The sequence below is a fragment of the Notamacropus eugenii genome, chromosome 5, assembly GCF_028372415.1.
Source record: "Notamacropus eugenii isolate mMacEug1 chromosome 5, mMacEug1.pri_v2, whole genome shotgun sequence".
Taxonomy (NCBI): domain Eukaryota; kingdom Metazoa; phylum Chordata; class Mammalia; order Diprotodontia; family Macropodidae; genus Notamacropus; species Notamacropus eugenii.
Window position 1 is genome coordinate 422,090,270 of NC_092876.1, and position 17,995 is coordinate 422,108,264.

A 17,995-nucleotide genomic window follows, 5' to 3' on the forward strand; every position below is an offset into this window, starting at 1 on the left:
TTTGACTTAAGATTAGTGTTTAATGGTCTTGCCAAGTATGTTTCTACATGTAATCATCCACATCTTTGTGTTCCTAGGTACCTGAGCTATATCCTAGGAAAATGGTTTACTTAGCAATCCCAACTATGCCACAAGCCAGGCGAGGTCCAGCATTTCCCGTCTTTTCACTCTCTTCATTTCCCCCTTTGCCCAAGTCATCAGCTTTCTCATGGACCTAATAAAAAATAATAAAGGCATTTTAAGAAAATAAAACTCTGTCCTAAGTGGCTACTACACACGTTATTTTTTTCTCCCTAATCCCTGAGAGGTAAGACCCTCACATGTACATAGGTCAAGGGGCATGTCAAGTGAACCTTTAGTGATTCATGAACACAAATATATATGGTAACTTTTTTAGGAAAACAAGCCTATAACATTTAATAGGATTTGTTATAGGTTGTGTTGTGGTATACCTAAATAAGATTCTGTCCTAGGCAGTTTACTATTATAATAAAGGAAATTAACAAGCTAAAAATCTAGAGCATATTGATCCTAGACTTCCATAATACCAAAGAAATTATAAAGATTTTCTAATATTGTTTGCACTATATATCAAATATAAATTGAGGGAATAAGTCAAATTGGGCTCAAATTCTATCAAAATGTTAAGACAGCATAGCGAAACGGTGCCCAGAGATACCCCCTAAACTCTCTGAAAGAATATTTTAATTGTTCCTTCTGATTTCTTACATTTAACTATATCAATATGGATTTTTTTTTTTTTATATTCTTAGATCTAGAAGTGAAATGGACTAGCACCTCCCCCTATTTTGAGCAGTGTCAAAAAGTGGGAGAGGGGAGGGAAGGAACTGAAATATTGGTAGGTCAAATAGCAAAATTGGATACGAGTTGTTGGGGTGTTTTGACTAACTTAACCATGACTACAGCATTAAGATATAACAGATCCCAACAGTTCCAAAATGACTTGGTATTTTAATTCAGATCAAGGACAGTCAGTTCTTTTCTACCCCTACTCTCACCCCAATTCAAAAATTACCACAAGTTTAGTTTTCTAAGACTTGTAACAATTTACCTCTGATACTGATCGGGGAAGAATTAGTATTTAACCTCTAGCAGTGACCAAGGTCATTGTTTCTGTTCCCTTTCACTGTGAGCATTGACATCAGCATAACTTTAGTTGCGGAAGTACAGAACCAAGTTAAAGAGTCTTTAAGGGTTGGGGTGGCTGGACTTGTGTATGAAGGAACTCCCTCTAGTAATGCAAGTCAGCACCTTCTAGTTTTACTGAGCTCCTTAGAGCACATACCCAGGGCCATAGAGCCTATACGTATGAGGAAAAGTGCACATGTGCACACAAACCTTTGCTATTTTAACACTTACCACCATAGTACGGCCAATGATAGACATTGGTCCTGTAAGCTGAATTAGCTTATCTGTGATATCCACTTTTGCCACACCATCTTTGTCTGCAGTCACATTGCCAAGGTCTCCAACATGCCTGTGGATCACAAACAAGAAATCTTGAGTTCCAACCAAATGTTTCCAAGTTTAAAGTCAGACCCTATCTTCCAGGATGAAATTACTTCTTGTATTTGCTCAAATGAGCACTGATCAAACAAGGGTAATTAGCCAGATATAGGAGTTAAAAGCTGAAAAAAAAAAATTGAAAAAAAATCTTCAACTAATCTAATCAAACTTTACTTTAAAAAGACAAAGTAACATTAGGTGGAATGTTTTTCTTTTGGGGAGGGAAGATGAGGGGAAATGTGGAAGAGTGATTATAGATTCTTCCCAATAACCATGAGAAGGAACTAATGATTCTAGTTTATCCTATGAATAAGTAGTGAATTATTAAGGTTCTCACCCTGATATACCAAATCAGTCCTTATATGACTGAACCTTGTAACTATTTTCCTTTTAAACCATCTACTTTTCCTAAGATTCCCAGGAAAAAGTGGAAATTTCATCCAGTTTAAACCATATTAAGTAGTTTCATCAATTAAGCCTTGATGTTCACAGATTTTCTTCCTCCCCCATGCTTTAAAAATGGTGGTTTATTCTAATGTCTGACAATACTATATATTCATGTCATTTTCTCTGTTTCATTTGACATTGTGTTCTGTACTAAATAAACATGATAAAAACAAAGCCCTCTTAATTTGTGCTCCCATTTGTGAACTATTTAGTGATCCCAGCACTACACTGAACATGGGGGAGAAATGATGCATTCTTGATGCTATGCTAGGTAGAAGGGCAGGAGGAAGAAAGAACACTCACAAAATTCCAATTCCGTAGGGCTAAAGTGGAAATTCACCATTTCATCAGTTGTCCAAAGGCAGGCATAAAAAACAACACCTGAAGAAGAGGCCTGACTCCAACTCTCATTTTAAAAATCAAGAGATCTCAATAAACCTACCTTTCAACATCATCTGGTCCACCATGTTTTTTGGAATGAGGATTATAGTGAGCACCTGCACTGATACATCCTGTTAGTAAAAAAAGAATCTATAATCAAGACTTCAAAACCAATTATTACTTCTATAAAGAACTAATCACACAAACTGTTCATAATTAAAGTTACTGAAATAGAATTATCTAAAATCTATTGTGTACTGGTTACGTACCAAAACTTAAATGCCAAAATGTAGAATTCCTTTGTAAGTTCAAGTGCGCATATCACTTCTATTAAGAAAAATCCATATGGTTTCTTTCTGAAAACTTTCAGCTTTCTTACCCAATTCCTTTTAAGTACTTTTACTTAAAGTAAAACCACATTTGGTAGTTAAATGATCCAAAAAAGGTAAATACTGAACACTATTTCAAACAAGTAAAATTTGTTTCTAATCTTGTTATCCATTCAAATGAAAGCACAGATATAACTCATTAAAAATCATGTGAACACATTACTACCTTTGATGAAACCATATTATGAAGACCTAGTATCTCAAGATTCAACATTGTCTCACAACTCCATTTGGCTTAATCCTTCCCTATTAAATATACCATGGATTATGTGATCTTTCCTAACCCAATCTTATTTATCGGATTTTTTCCCCTAGACAAATATAACTTGAAATAGCAAACCACTCCCGAATCTTTGCCAAGAAAACTCCAAATGGGGTGGGTGTGTCATAAAGAGTTGCACACAAATGAAACAACCCAACCACTATAACTTGAACAACAGTTTGGTATATTAACGTAGGAATTATTAAATCCCTTCTATCACTTAACTTAAGGCAAGTCCTTTTTACCTTACTGGGCTTCAATTTCATCATGTAAAATAAGCAAGTTCCAACATCTCCAAGTCCCAAGAAGGCCAGTGGTTCCTATACTTTTTTCCAAAGAATGAGCTGGTTTAGAGGAAAAGCTGACCATATCTCTCTCATAAGCAAGGAATTTGACAGCAGATAACAACTGTGGCACGGAGGTGAGAAAGGAAACACTGTCCCCTTATGTTCAGGACTAGCGCGTCAGCCAGCAGCTCTCACTCTCACTGCCTGACACAAAGTGCTGTCTGTCACCTGTAACTTCGCTAGCTAAGGCCCTTCCATTAACTTTGGACATAGTCACATAATCACATGCAGACCACTAGGCAGCTCTCCCATTGGGAGAGCTAAAACTTCAGCCAAGAAGTAAATAAGCCAGAATGACTTAAGGAAAGGTATTTTTTTCAATGGACTAAACTTAGCTTGCAAACTGATACTCCTTTTCTTATTCAAACTGTCAAAACTTTAAAAGTACAATAAATACAGCAGTCAAGTGAACAGATGCACAAACTATGTGCAATAATTTAACACAGATATGTGATATTGAGCTAATCTTCTGATGATGAAACTCCATAATGAAGTTAAAGGATTTATCTGTATTAGTAGGTAAAAGTTTCCAGTATCAAGTTTAAGTTTTAAGCTCCTTATTCAATTACCCTTCATCCAATTCCAAACTAGAAGCCAACTCATTCTAAAGTAATAATGGAATAATTTATTTTAGACAGACTGAGGAGCATATTATGAAAGGAATAAAAGGCACACATGAGAAACTGAGAAAAGTGACACAGAAAATAGCTCTGATACACCCTCCCCACTTTCCTTTACTGAATGCTGCTTACAGATGAATAGCCAGCTGTGGTGCCTAAAAGACAAAAAATGTTTTCAGACAACCAAATCAACAAAGCTGCTATGCTTTATTTACATAAGGTTGGCTTCTTTGACCTTCTTCTCATCAACCAAATAAGACAAATTTTAATATTTATTTAAATTTTATTTTATCTGTGTGTCTATTGCAAAACAAAACAGGGATGCTTGCATTCCTTTGACAAATTTAGGATAACATGTTACAGTGGCCCAACAAATTGCACATAAATTTATAAACCTACCTTGAGTGTTATCACCAAACTCATGGACATGAAATCCATGATCTCCTTCAGCCAATCCTGTAATGTTTCCTTTGATTTCCACAGGGTCCCCAGCCTTTATTCAAAGAAAGAATTGGTTAGTTGGAAATAACTAAATCAACAAGTTATCTGAAAGGTTCATTTGTTCAACAACATACTGATACAATGTTTATCAATTAACCAGCTACTTTAATTTTCTAACAGTAATTATATACTGCTATGGGGTACCTACGATACTGGTAAGGAATCAATAAATTATTGCTGTCAGGTATGAAATATCTCTAAGTCAACCAGGCTATGGTCAGTGAGGAGCTACTTTGTTTTTGTAGAAAAGGGATATAGGTGACGTAGTTTTAGGAAGATTAAAACCTGCAGGATTGGAAAAAGCAAAACATGGAGCCTGATGTCAAGACACCTGAATGCACTTCACAAGGCAGGACTCAGTTTAATTCTCAATAAAATAGAGGTGTTGAATAAGATGACCTCAGGTGACTTCCAGTTCTAATATTCAATGACCACAGAGAACTCTACATATAAGAGTTTGAAAATCCAAACAAAATGCTTAATATATAATTTAAACTAAAATACTGGTTTTATAAAGGCCAGGTTTGTGAGGGGAAAGGCAAATCATTTTAGGAATCTCTGGTATCCCTTCCTCTAGCATTACTAAGCCTTGGTGGCTATGAAAGGGTAGAGAACCTATTTACCTCCAACCTCTCACCAAGAGTCCCTTCCTTTGAGATTCATTCCTAATGTTTCTATTCTGTCAAGATCTTTTTTGGAGTCTGACTTTGTCATCCAGTGTAATGTCTCCAAGGTGGGGGTCTTGTAGACACCTCAACTGCACCACTTTTCTGAATTACCCTATTACTCCTGAAGACTCCATGACCCTTTTAGGCTTCCAGATTTACAACCTCAGTGTCATGTTTTTTATTCACTACACAGAATAGGTAAGTTGCCAAATCTTTTCTACCTCCACAACATCTCATCTTTCCCTTCTATGTACCTCACCCCCGGACTATTACAATATTCTCCTAATTGGTCTCCCTTCCACTCCAATTTATCCTCCACAGAGTTGTCAAAGTGAATTTGCTAAAGCACAAATTTAACTGTCAGTTCCCTATTTCAACAAAATATGGTGGTTATCTGTGTCTATCAAATATGGCACACTTCCTTGCCTTTCCCCCTTTCTTAGACAACCAAGAAACTGGCCAGACTTATTGATGGATTCACAACAACTTGAATGAGGCACTAAACATATTCCTTCCAGTGAGATGGAAAACCATCATGCCTTAAGCATTTGCCCTTCTATAATCTCCAGAACTCCAGAAATTGCCTCTGACCTGCTTATGTATCTAAAGGACCCTGAATTCTGCCATTCACACCACCACTAGATCATTGTTTCAGTTTTGTTGGCTGCAGAGTGAGTGTAAATAGCAACTGTTTGGGTTCTGGCTAGCAACCGTGAGGCTCTTCCTCTTCCAGATTGATTTTTTTTTTTTAAAGTAGGTAAAATTTCTTACTTAGTCTTAATGACTGAATGGGTGTTACCTCAGACAATCTGAGACCTGGGAAAGACCTTAGCTTCAAAAGCCAAAATCTCCTACTGTATCTGGGACCATCTCTAGTCAGCCTGATCTATCCTGCAATTAGACCCAGATGGCTTTGAGGCTGGTGACTTTGCACAACCCTCCCTCACTTAAATCCAATTCACTTGCAAGTCAGGACATCACTTTCCTGATGTGATTCGTCCCCTTCAACAACAAAGCTCAAACAACAATAGCCTTAGGATTTCTGGGCCTTGTCTTCTTTCCTGTAATTGAATTCTTAATGCTGTCCTCCCCTAGTTAAAATCAGTGCCCTGAGAGGTGGAGATTGCCTCAATTTTTCTACTTGTATCTCATGTATTTAGGACATAGTAAGCATTTAATAGGGGGGCAGCTAGGGGGTGCTGTGGATAGAGCGCTGGGCCAGGAGTCTACCAGCCTTATCTTCCTAGGTTCACATATGGCCTCAGACACTTACTAGCTGTGCAACTTAACCCTATATGGCTCACTTGCTCATCTACAAAAGAAGCTGGAAAAAAAAATGGCAAACCACTCCATTTCTTTGCCAATAAAGTCCCAACTGGTGTCATGAAGAGTTGGATACAACTGAAAATGAGTAAACAACAAAAGAACAAAAAAACTTAATAGCTTTTCATTCATATATGATTTATAACATACATTATTATTACAGCAGCACACACACACATATATAAAACTTAAAAATAAATTTTAAAAATTAAAAACTTTTTTAAAAATGCAGGAAGTTTAGATAAGCCACAGTTCTAATGTTAGCTATTCCTCCAAGCCCAACCTTTGGGTTATCTACAGAAGAAAGACATCTATAATGTCTTAGACCCAAGTCACTGATAAAAACATAAAACACAGAGCCAAACATAGACACCTCAGGTAGTGCATTGAATTAGTCCTTCCAAGATGACAAGTTATTACTTTTTTGAGATCTGCCATTCAACAAGTTCTGAACTCACATTCTGTACCTTTGCCTCTCTTGTCCACAAAAATAATGTTTTCATGTCAAATGCTTTTGCTAACATCTAGGCAAACTGAGGTCAAGACAGACACCTCCAAGGGAGCTAGGGGAGAGACACAGTCAGGGAAATAGCTAAGAGGCCTTAGCCACGACGGAATGGGAGGATCTTACCAAGAGGCTGCTGCCAAGACTTAGCACATGATTATATCAACTTCTTTTTATTCCCCAAAGCCACTTTGAATCTTTATTCTTTAGAAATTCACAATATTGGCAGAATGGATTGTGGCTGAGTTTATGCAGCAGGTTTCTTCTGCCCTGGAACCTTCTCATTATCTACAAGCTTCTTCCTTCTTTGCTTCCATAACTGTCCTTAGTGCAGCAGCTCTTTAATTTTCTCTGATTCTTAGCCTGGCGTAGAATTGTATTCTGGCACATCGTCTTGGCATATAGATTCAGGTCACAAGGATGCGCAAGTTCTTCAGTGGGTTCTTGAGTACTCATCTATGAATCTGCATAGTGCACAGAGTACCCTCCAGATCTCTGGGCTTTTGAAAATCCTGGTAAGGTCTGTGTTGGTCATTTTGTGCATGGGAAGATTGTAGTGACTCTTCAGAGTAGCAGGCCTTCGTCATGTACCACACAGACCAAATAATTTGCAGAAAGCACTTTCAGCCCAAATACACAAATGCTCCACATGTCTACCAGGAGCAAGTATCAAAAGGTTCAATTTACTCACATTAAGTAGTGATACCAGGAATGTTTCTGAAGGCCTTGACAATACCATTGTCCTCATTACAGATGATACAAGGTCCCTGACCAACAATGATTTCTCATTTTACCCTTACCAGCTGAGAAGCATTGACCTTTTTGATGTCATTCCATGCCTTCAGCTTCTTAAGTAGCAAAACTGCTTCCCTGGTCTTCTTATACCCCTCGACCTTATCTTCAACCACTAGAGGAATTTCTGAGACTTCTTCAATTTTGATGACCTTTTGACATTACCAGTGCTGGCAGGGCAGAAGCTGCCAGTGCAGAGCATTTGGCATAACGTTTTTGTGTTATAGTCCCTCTTTGAGACCAATGGCGCCAAGTCTTGGCAGAAGCAAACATGAGACCTCCTCAGCACATATTTCCAAAAGCACCTTGGCCAGAGCAGTGAGTACCTCTACCCTGAACATGAGGAATTAGAGCAACAGCCGTGCCAATGCCCCAAGACTCAGCACTGGTTTGATGACCTGCTAATTCACTTGACAGCATAAGGTTGCCTGTTATTTTTTCTTAAGTTGGTATGAATGAAATTCACACTATCTGGACGAATAGGAGCCTTAAAGACAGCAGGCAAGGTAACGTTTTTGCCAGATATTTTCCCCTTTTTGGAGTACACAGGTATCAAGGGACATACACAAGCACTGGAGAGTAAGAGCCACACTCCTCCATCAAGCTCTTACATGCCCACTTCAACAGGTGGGGTCCCAGAGTGGGACTCCTATATCCAATATTACTCCACATTTTCAGGCATATTGGTCTCACTCAAGTGAGTGTGATCAGTTTCCCTCTCTTTTTCTGCTTGTGACCTAATAGCTACGGAGTCTGAAATTGCTACCCAGGAAAATTCTAAGACAGAAGATCAGATGTGGGAATTGCTTTCTTTAACAAAAGGCATGAGAGAGTAGCGAGTATTTAGAACACCACAGCTTGTGGGGGAAAGACAACAGCCTGAACTGATTTATGCCAGCACCCTTCTAAATAAAGTTTTAGTCTCCCAAAAGTTTTAAATATGAGATGCTACCTATTTTCTCACAAATCTGCTCTCCTATATCCTGTATGGGTTATAGGTCACTTCCCTGTAAGATTCCCATAATTTCTAAACAATAAATTCCTCCTAACCAGTGAAAATTAGATCCAGAATACAATTTCTCCTTGTTAGTCCCACTACATGTTTTGAAGGATGAGATTAGCATTAAATCAAGAATTATCAGTGGTTTTGCTTTGAGTAGATAGAAAACTCTAGCAGATGTCCAGATAATTACAGGTATTATACTTATGTGTGCCAGGGTTGTGATCTATTTCCCAGATTCTTTATACTTCTATCCAGGTGGTTTATACTCCAACAATAATACATTAACTATTAGTTTTCACTCAAAAGTTGTCCATTAGGTTCTTCCTGATTCTGGTTTTTAAGCTTTCTTCTCTGCACTATATCTTCTAAAGTACAATACTACTCTGTCTCTTGATCTAACCTATTCATTTTGAACAGTATACACTTCCAAAGCCTTATTCCAGAAATGCAACAGATTGCTGTCAAATGTTACCTATGCCTTGTGCATATGCCTCTGAGGCATTGAGTTTAATGCTGGCTTCTGTACTAGATTTTGCCTGTGAATTTGTGGGTGTTGTCTCCTGATATAATTTCCTTCATTATAGCTAATTTATATCTAATCGATATATGTATAAGTTTTGTCTCTCTCCCTTTTCAGTTTAAAACCCTCTTGTTTAGATTTGTAAGACCCTTGGCAAGTACATCCTTATTCTGTGTACTCCCATCACTTAACTGAAGCCTGTCTTTTCTGTATCTTAAGCAGAATTCCAGAAATCCAAATCCCATTATACTTCTTAACCAGCCATTGACTTCCCAATCTTTCTCTCTTCTGAAGCCACTGACTTCAACAGGCAACAATCATCAAAGCACAATTTATGCTCCAAGCCCTCAACATTCTTGCCCAACTTTATAATTTTTGGTAATACTTCCTTGATTCTTTCTGGTATTTGTGGTCAAATTAATGACAAGAAGTAGTTAGCAGTCACCAGGCTTGGAAGATTCTATGGTGTCTAGGATACACTCCAAGAATATAAACAGTAAGTAGCTGCCTCAATACCTCTGCAGAGGGAATCACCAACCATCACTACTCTGACCCTTCCTGGATGATCTCTCTCATGAGATCATCAAGACTAAAATCATTATTCCTCAGGGGACAAAGAGTTGTCTCCCTCCTCTTTCAGAAGCATGAAATGTTAAATGGTCCTTTTTCCTTTTCACTTCTCCATGACATTGCTTTACCAGGTTCCTTTTCTTCTGTTTTCCCCTGGAAGCCCTTCTTGGTCTTTTTTTTTAATAAGGAAAACTTTTATCTTCCTGATAATCCAAAGACGTATTCTTCAAGCCAAACCACAAATTAATCAAGTTACATTAAATTTTATTTTAACTCACGGACACATACCATGCTGACAATAATGATAATGTAGTTAGTCAGAACAAAGTAAAGTTTTTAGAAAATGGTGCCTTTTAGCTAAATACAAAATAGAAGAGACCCTCTACAGCACTAGGGTTACCTGAGAAAAGAGAAGATTTATGTCGAAGCAGCCATCTATTTTAGCCACACTCATCTGTTGTTAATGTAAAGTCCCCAGCCTGGTCAGTCAGTCAATCAATCAACAAGAATATATTAAGCACTTACTACTTGCCAGACACTATGCTAAGTGGTGAAATACAAAGAACCAGTTAAGCACTTCATATCCTGGTCAGGTAAACAACATGTAAACTATGTAAAAATAAGATACATACAACGTAAATGAGAGGTAATCTCAGATGGAAGGCATTGGGGGTGGGGGTGTAGAGAGGTCACCTGGAAAGGCCTTTTTAAAAATTTTAAACCTTTTTACTTAAAGTTTTGAGTTCCAAATTCTAGTCCTCTCCCCCCTCCCTGAGACAGTAAGCAATCAGATACAGGTTATACATGTGCAACTATGGATAACATTTCCATATTAGTCATTTTGTACAAGAAGATTCAAATTTAAAAAAGAAAATGAAAGGAAGGAAGTGAAACATTTCAGTCTGTATTCAGACAGTTCTTTCTCTGGAGACAGACAGTAAGTATGCTTCATTATTGGGATTGGGATTGTCTTGGATCATTGTACTGCTGAGAACAGCTAAGTCATTCCCAGTTATTCACTGAACAATACTCCTGTTACTCCATACAACATTCTCCTGGTTCTGTTCACTTTGGGATTGTCTTGGATCATCGTATTGCTGAGAACAGCTAAGTCATTCCCACTTATTCATTGAACAATACTCCTGTTACTCCATACAACATTCTCCTGGTTCTGTTCACTTCATTTTATATCAGTTCATGTCAGTCTTTCCAGGTTTTTCTGAAATCATCCTGCTTGTCATTTCTTAAAGCACAATAACATTCCATTTCAATCATATGTCACAGCTTGTTCAGCCATTCCCCAATTGATGGGCATCCCTTTAATTCTGGAAAGGTCTTTTGAAGAAGGTGGGATATGCCTATCTATCTACAAGAAAGCCCATTTCAGTTTCCCATCTGTGACCTGCTACTCACCAAACTTGTTCAGAGATGAATTTGCTGGTAGTACTTCTAAGGGTCTGCAATTTCATTCGCATGGGTACTACCTGTACTGGTTCTTACACAAAACAGTCTTCACCCTCACTCAGGATCTCAGCTTGGCATTTCTCAACCACCAGACTCTTGTGCTTCCTCAGTACTTCACTGAGAAGTGGCTTGCTCTGGATTACAGTCAGTTTGTCAGAACTGCAACTTAAACCTACCTCTCTACACACTATGACATATTACTTCTCAGTACGAACATTATACTTTTAAATATTCAATTCATTAACAATTCACTCTGTGTTAGGCACTGGTTATGCAGACAAAATGAAACAGAAATCAGCGATGACAGGCTTATCAATTTATAAGTGGAAGGAACCTTCCAAATTATCTAATCCAAACCTCTCATTTTACAGATGAAAAACTGGCACAGAAAGTTTTAACCAGTCCAAGGTCACACATGTAGTAAGTGGTTGACTTAGGATTTGAATCCAAGTCCTAATTCCAAATCCAGATATTTTTTCCTCTACACCATGCTTTTCCCACTACATATGTGGTCCGTTAAAGTTCAGAGAAGTTAAGTGATTTAATACAGCTGGGAAGTGACACACAAGTAACAACCAGGCCTCAACTCCAAATCATCTGACTTGAAGTCTAATACGCTTTCTGTGTTTGTCCTTTATTCTCGAAGAAGACCATGACATCAAGATGATGACATGACTTGCAGTTGACTTTCCAATACAAGCAAGTCAAGGTAGTTAAAGCAAAGCAAGGGTTCCCATCTTCCCTCATGTCAACCCCTATTGCTGGCATACAACTACATTATTAGATAAATCAGAAAGTTACTGTCTAACAAGTAAACATATTAAGGCTATTAAGGAAATCTTACGAAGGACAGTTAAAGTTTCAGTCTGACATTTTAATTTTCCGTAATGATTATGGCATAACAACGACTGACTTTCAATCAATCTACCAACTACAGTTTTGGGAATAGATGTGTTACTCTTGACACATATGATGAAGTCTTATTAAACAACCTGCCTGCTGAATGACAGGGCACTGGACTCAGGAAGATCTGGTCTCAAATCTTGCCTCATATACTTATTATCTGTACGATCTAGTCAAATCAGTTAACTTTTCTGTTCCTCAGTTTCTTCATCTGTAAAATGAGGAAATTGAATTTAATGGCTTCTGAAGTCCCTTCCAGCTAAAATCTAAGATCTTTATTTATGATCTTCCCCTAATCTACCACTCCCACCAGAGCACAAAAGAGAAGTACTTCTGTCAGCCTGGGGGAGTTTGTGAGCCTGGGAACTCTCTCCACCAAAGCAAATGCCTTGGACAAATCCTAAAGATTTGTTAGAGATTAAGTTAATTGCACAGGGTCACAGGGCTAATAAGTGTTAGGGGCAGAATAACCTTGATAACCTTAATAGGTTTACTTGATAAATAGTAACTTTCTGAATTACCTGATAATGTAGTGATATACTAGTGCAGTGGCTGAGATGAGAAGATGATAATCCTTGCTTTGCTTTTAGTCACTTTGAGATGCCCTTTCTACTGTAAAGAATATTAGAGCTGAAGTCCTAAGTCATATGAACCCTGATCTTTTGTCTATTCACTGTATCAAAGCTTGCCTTATCCAAAAAAGAAGTGAATTCTATTTTTAAAATAATAATTAATTTTCACAGGTATCTTCTTTACATCACCTAAATTTCTCCCTGTATCACTTCCCTCCCTTATCCCCAAAGCTGTCCCATAACAAAGAATATTTAAAGAACAAGAAGATGTAGGAAAACGTCACCAAAACCAATCAATATACATATAAAAAAAAATCTGACAACCTACGCAATCTTACACAATTGTGGAAGCTCACCTCTGCAAAGGAGTTAGGGAAGTGTCTTCTCATAGCTCTTCATTAGGGGCAAGCTTGTTCCTTATAATTTCCCAACATTCAAGATTTTCAACAATCAGTAACTGATTATTTTGTTATTATTTTTTCCATTTACATTGCATATATTTTTAATTTGATTTTTCAATTAAAATTTTGCAAGTTACAAGGAGAAGGGAACCTTTTTAAGAAATAAGCACACTTAAAACTTAAATTCTGCATTGGTTGCTTCAAACAAAAAAATGCTTCAGTCTGCACCCAGAGCCCATCAGGCAGTGAGTAGCACATCCCAAACATTGGTATTATATGAACTGCTCTCCTGGTTCTGAGTATTTCACTCTGCATCAATTCAGATAAACCTGCCTAGGTTTCTCTGAAGTTGCCCCTTCACTTCTTACAGCACAATGTAAGGTATTCCATTACAACAATAAAAACAATAACTAGCATTTGCATAGTGCTTTAAGTTTGTAAGGTGCTATACATATATTATTACATATGTACATTAGAGCTTAAGCAACGTGCTCAGTGTCCAACAGCTAAGCAAGAGTCTGTGGGAAGATCTGAACATGGGGCTTCCTAAGTCCAGAGCTATTGTGTAATCTACGTACCATTCATGTATCATAACATATTCATTCGTTCCTCAGATGATGGGCGCTACCACAAACACCCACAAAAACATGCTCTAACATTTGTCCCTTTCCTCTTCCTTTGGTCTCTTTGGGATACAGACCTAGCAGTCCAAACTGGTATGTGTTTTTTTTGGTTCTTACTTCACCTTGCATCAATTCACCTGTCTTTCCACATGCTGCTCTGCATTCTTCATACTCATTATTTCACAGTAATATTTCTTCATATTCGTTGTTTTACAGAAGTATTTCATTACAAGTGTATATCACAATTTGTTTAGCCATTCCCCAATCAATGGATATCTTCTGTTTTCAGTTCTTTGCTAAAACAAAAAACTGCTGTTATAAAACATTCTGGTGTATACAGGGACTTTCTTTTTATGAGTCATTACCTCTGGGGTATTATGTCAAGTAATGGAAGATGGCTTCAAGGGAATGAACATTTTAGCCACTCTGCATAAATCCAAACTGCTTTCCAAAATGGCCGTACAGTCATAGATTCATCAACAATACACAATATGCCTACCAACCTACAACTCCAACAATCATTCCCATCTTTGTCTCTTGGCTAATTTACTGGGTGTGGAACTGTTTTGATATGCATTTCTCATATTATTCAATTCAGAGCATCTACAGAGTAAAATGTGAGCTGTTTAAAAATGGAGACCATTCTCTTTTTTCTTTGCATCTAGAGCACCTACTGGCATAGTAAGAGATCAACAAACACTTACTGAAATTAACTCCAGGAAGGGCGTCAAATGTGGGTTTTTCCTATTCTCACTAAGCCTTAAAGATGTGACTCTCCTGTATCAGCATTACTGTTGCAAAAAACACCACTGATAAAACCAACATTCACTAAGTACTTGGGCAAGCATATAATTTCTTTGATTTCTCTCTCAGAGAAACTATTCCTGAGAATGAATTTAAAGGCCCCTCGAATTTCTAGCAAAGGCTCTAAAAGACCAACATATGAAGCTAGAACAGTTTATTCTAGAGTTCGATACATTTGACAGTCCTGCCAGTTATGCCTCCAATCTCTCTCAAACATAGATCCCCCTCTCTGCTCATATTGCTACCACAGTAAATCAAGGTCTCACTAACTCTTCCCTGAATTTTTCTTACTATGTAGCTGCTCTGTCCTCATCCTTCATCCCAATCTAGATTGCTACCAAAATAATCTTATTAAATGTACAGTTATGACCTCATTTTCTTCTTACCCTTTTCCAAAACTTTCAATGGTTTTTTATTGCACAATAAGAATACAAGCATTTAAACCTCTCCAATCTAGTTATAATCTACATTTCTATCCTTATTTCACATTATTCCACTTCATAATACTAAGTTTTAAAATTTATTACTATCTATTTTCTGTGTTTTTCTGTAGACTGAACACAATTTCATCTGTGCCTTCTCTTCCTCAGGGCTCAGCTCTAGTACAACCTCCTCCATGAAGATTTCTTTGGTTTCCTTCTTCAGTTGAAAGAAAACTTCGTAAGAGCTACTCCCAAACAGACAAATGATCAAAGGATACAAAAAGGCAGTGATCCTAGTACAGACTTTGCTACTTACAAATTCATAACTGAGCAAGTCACATCCTTTACAACCCCTGAGTTTCCTAACCCATAAGAAGGGACCACATATTACAGATTTCTTGGTTCTTTTTTAAACTACTTACTATTTGTTTTAAACATTCTGAGTTCCAAGTTCTCTCCATGCCTCTAGTCCTGCCCCCACTGCTTGAGAAAGCAAACAGGATACCAGTTATACATGTGAAATCATGCAACATTTCCATGTTATTCTAGTTGCCAAAAAGAGAGACCACCAGTTCTGACTGCAGGTGGGTCGCTTTTTTCATTTTCTGTCCTCTGGCATTATCCCGGGTCACTGCCCGGAGCAGGGCAGCCGGACCTTTTCCAGTGGATCACCCCACAACACCGCTGCTTCTGTGTGCGGTGTTCTCTGCGCTCTGCTTCCTTCACTTTGCATCAGTTCATCCAAGTCTCCCCAGGTTTTCCTCCTCATTTCTTCTAGCACAGAAGCATGACATCAGTCACATTACCACAGTGTGCTCAGTCATTCTCCAATGGATGGCCATCCCCAGTTTCCAGTTCTTTGCCACCACGAAACAAGGTGCTCTAAGTATTCTTAGACCTTCTCCTTTTCCTTGATCTCTTTGGGAAACGGAACTAGTAGTGTGCGGATTTCTTGTGAAAATAGAACAGGGTAGGCAGTGCAAAATGACCATTCGGGACCGAGGAAATAAAAATCTCCCAAAAACTCAGACGGGGACGCTCGAGGACCGCCTTCTTTCTATTTCGATGAAGTCAAGAAGGAGGATGGAGAAGGGCAGGGAAGTAGCGTGACAAGACAAGACAGAAGAGAGCCAAGGAAGAGCAGGGCCCCCCGAGCCCTCCACCACCTGCTCCCCGCCACCCAGCACCCCGATGCTGCCCTCCCAGGTCAGCCCCGGGCAGACGGCCCCCTCCACCAGGGCTGCGCGCCCCGGCCCCGGCCGCTGCCGACTCCTTCGCACCGTTAGCCCTCCCTGGCAAGGCGGCGGCCCCGGGCCAGTCCCCGAGGTCCCCTCCCGGATCTCCGCTCTGGCGCGCTCTTCTCCGCCCTTATCGGCCGTGCCCCGGGGGCGCAGAGCGGGCCGGACCGGGAGAGGAGGGGACGTCGTGGGGATTCCCGGCCGCCCCGCTCCCCAAGCGGCCCCCAGGGCATGAGAGGGAGGAGACTGGAGGCGGCTTAAAGCCGGAAAAGAGGCGAGAGCGAGCTTTCCCTCTTCTCGGGGCCAGGCCCGGACTCCCACCTGCGTCTTCACCCTTCCCCGGCTCACCTGCTCAACCCCGGCCACCCCAGCTCCCTGCCACCTCCCACACCGCGCGGGTCTTTAACCCGGTCCCGGCTGCGCTGCGGGCCGGCCCCTGCCCTCCCCAGCGCCCCACTCCGGTCCGGGGGCCCCGAGGGTGCACACGCCTTCACCCCCGGGGGCGGGGGCGCCCCGTCCTCCCCACCCCGCCCCCCCATGACTCAGCACTCGGGCTCCGCAGCCAGCACCGCCAGCGCGCCCGCGGCTCTCCCCGCGGGAGCAAAGTCTCGAGGAGCGCCCCGCGCGGGCCCGTTCCCCCCACGCTCCGCCCCGCCACGCCTTCTGCGGCGGGGGCAGAGCCGGGCACGGCCGGGACGGCCGGCACTCCGGGCACCACGCGGCGGGGGCCGAGCCGCGGGGGGGGCGAGGGGGGAGGGTAAGGAGGGAGGCCCGCCGCGGCCCCGGGGAAGAGCGCAGGACGCATCCGCCCGCCCCTAGTTGTGCCCTTGCCTGCTTCTGCTCGAAGTGGATAGTGCCTTGGACGGGGCCGTCGCCCTTCAGAACGCACACGGCCTTCAACATGGCTCACGAGCGCGGCCCTTCCACGTCCGAGACGGATGCCGACAGGGAAGAACCAGATACCCGAGAAAGCAGGACGAGCACAAGAGCGAGGGGAGAAATGCCAAGCCGCGGGCTACGCAGCACCTCACTTAAGGGCACGCACTGCCGTCACTCCGCGCCTCCTGGCTCCTGGCCGACCAATCACAAGGCTCTTCCTATCAACACTCCTCCCGCCCTCCCCGAAGGCGGCCACCAATCAGGAAGGCGGCTCGCGCCGGGCCCCCCGTAATGCTTGGAAATCTTCGCCCTTTGCCCGCCTTCGCTTGTACTTACGGTAGAAAGCGCGAGAAGCCCCGGGCCCTTCTCACGAGGTCTTCCGCGTGAGAAGTGTGCCCTTCGCCCCCCTCTCGCCTCTCCCCTCCTTGGACAGCGGTAATCGATCGTCCGCTATGGCGCCTACTATCGCCTGTGACCGACAGAGCCTCTTTTCTTACTGAGCCCCAGTTCTAATGGGAGGGACCATAAGCACATAAGGATATATAAAATTAAAAAACCACAAACGCCAAGTAGTAACGGTCCTTGGGGAGCGAAGGCATTGGGTGGGGGAGGGGAAAATCAGAAAAGACTGTGTGCAGCTCGACCTCTGCCCTATAGAAAAAGAGGGATTCTGGGAGTCAGCCCTGAGGAGGGAGTGCACACCAGGCTCGGGGGACCGCCAGTGCAAAAGCTCGGAGAGGGGAAACGATGCATCCCGTGTAAAGAACATGGTTGGCTGGATCTCAGAGTGTAGGAAGGAGAGTCATACCCAGTCAGGCTAAGAGACAGGTTAGG

At 41.0% G+C, this 17,995-nt stretch overlaps 1 protein-coding gene and 1 pseudogene across 1 annotated transcript; both read right to left on the reverse strand.

The window, feature by feature from the left end:
* On the reverse strand, positions 1-17,447 carry SOD1 (superoxide dismutase 1). Its single transcript, XM_072615006.1, has 5 exons — positions 17,114-17,447; positions 4,373-4,466; positions 2,417-2,486; positions 1,381-1,498; positions 1-214 (listed from the first exon to the last, which is right to left on the reverse strand). The coding sequence occupies exons 1-5, from the start codon at positions 17,183-17,185 to the stop codon at positions 107-109; spliced, it is 462 nt and encodes a 153-aa protein (XP_072471107.1). The 5' UTR covers positions 17,186-17,447; the 3' UTR covers positions 1-106.
* LOC140507080 (large ribosomal subunit protein uL4 pseudogene) lies at positions 7,127-8,131 on the reverse strand (annotated as a pseudogene).
* Positions 17,448-17,995: the final 548 nt, after the last annotated feature.

Bases quoted from the DNA above. Each gene is read 5' to 3' on its own strand.
- SOD1 (XM_072615006.1), bottom strand. From the start codon at position 17,185: ATGTTGAAGGCCGTGTGCGTTCTGAAGGGCGACGGCCCCGTCCAAGGC. The intron at 2,487-4,372 runs GTAGGTTTATAA...TTTTACTAACAG, and splicing joins GTTTGGTGATAACACTCAAG to GATGTATCAGTGCAGGTGCT. The intron at 1,499-2,416 runs GTAGGTTTATTG...TGTGATCCACAG, and splicing joins GGACCAGATGATGTTGAAAG to GCATGTTGGAGACCTTGGCA.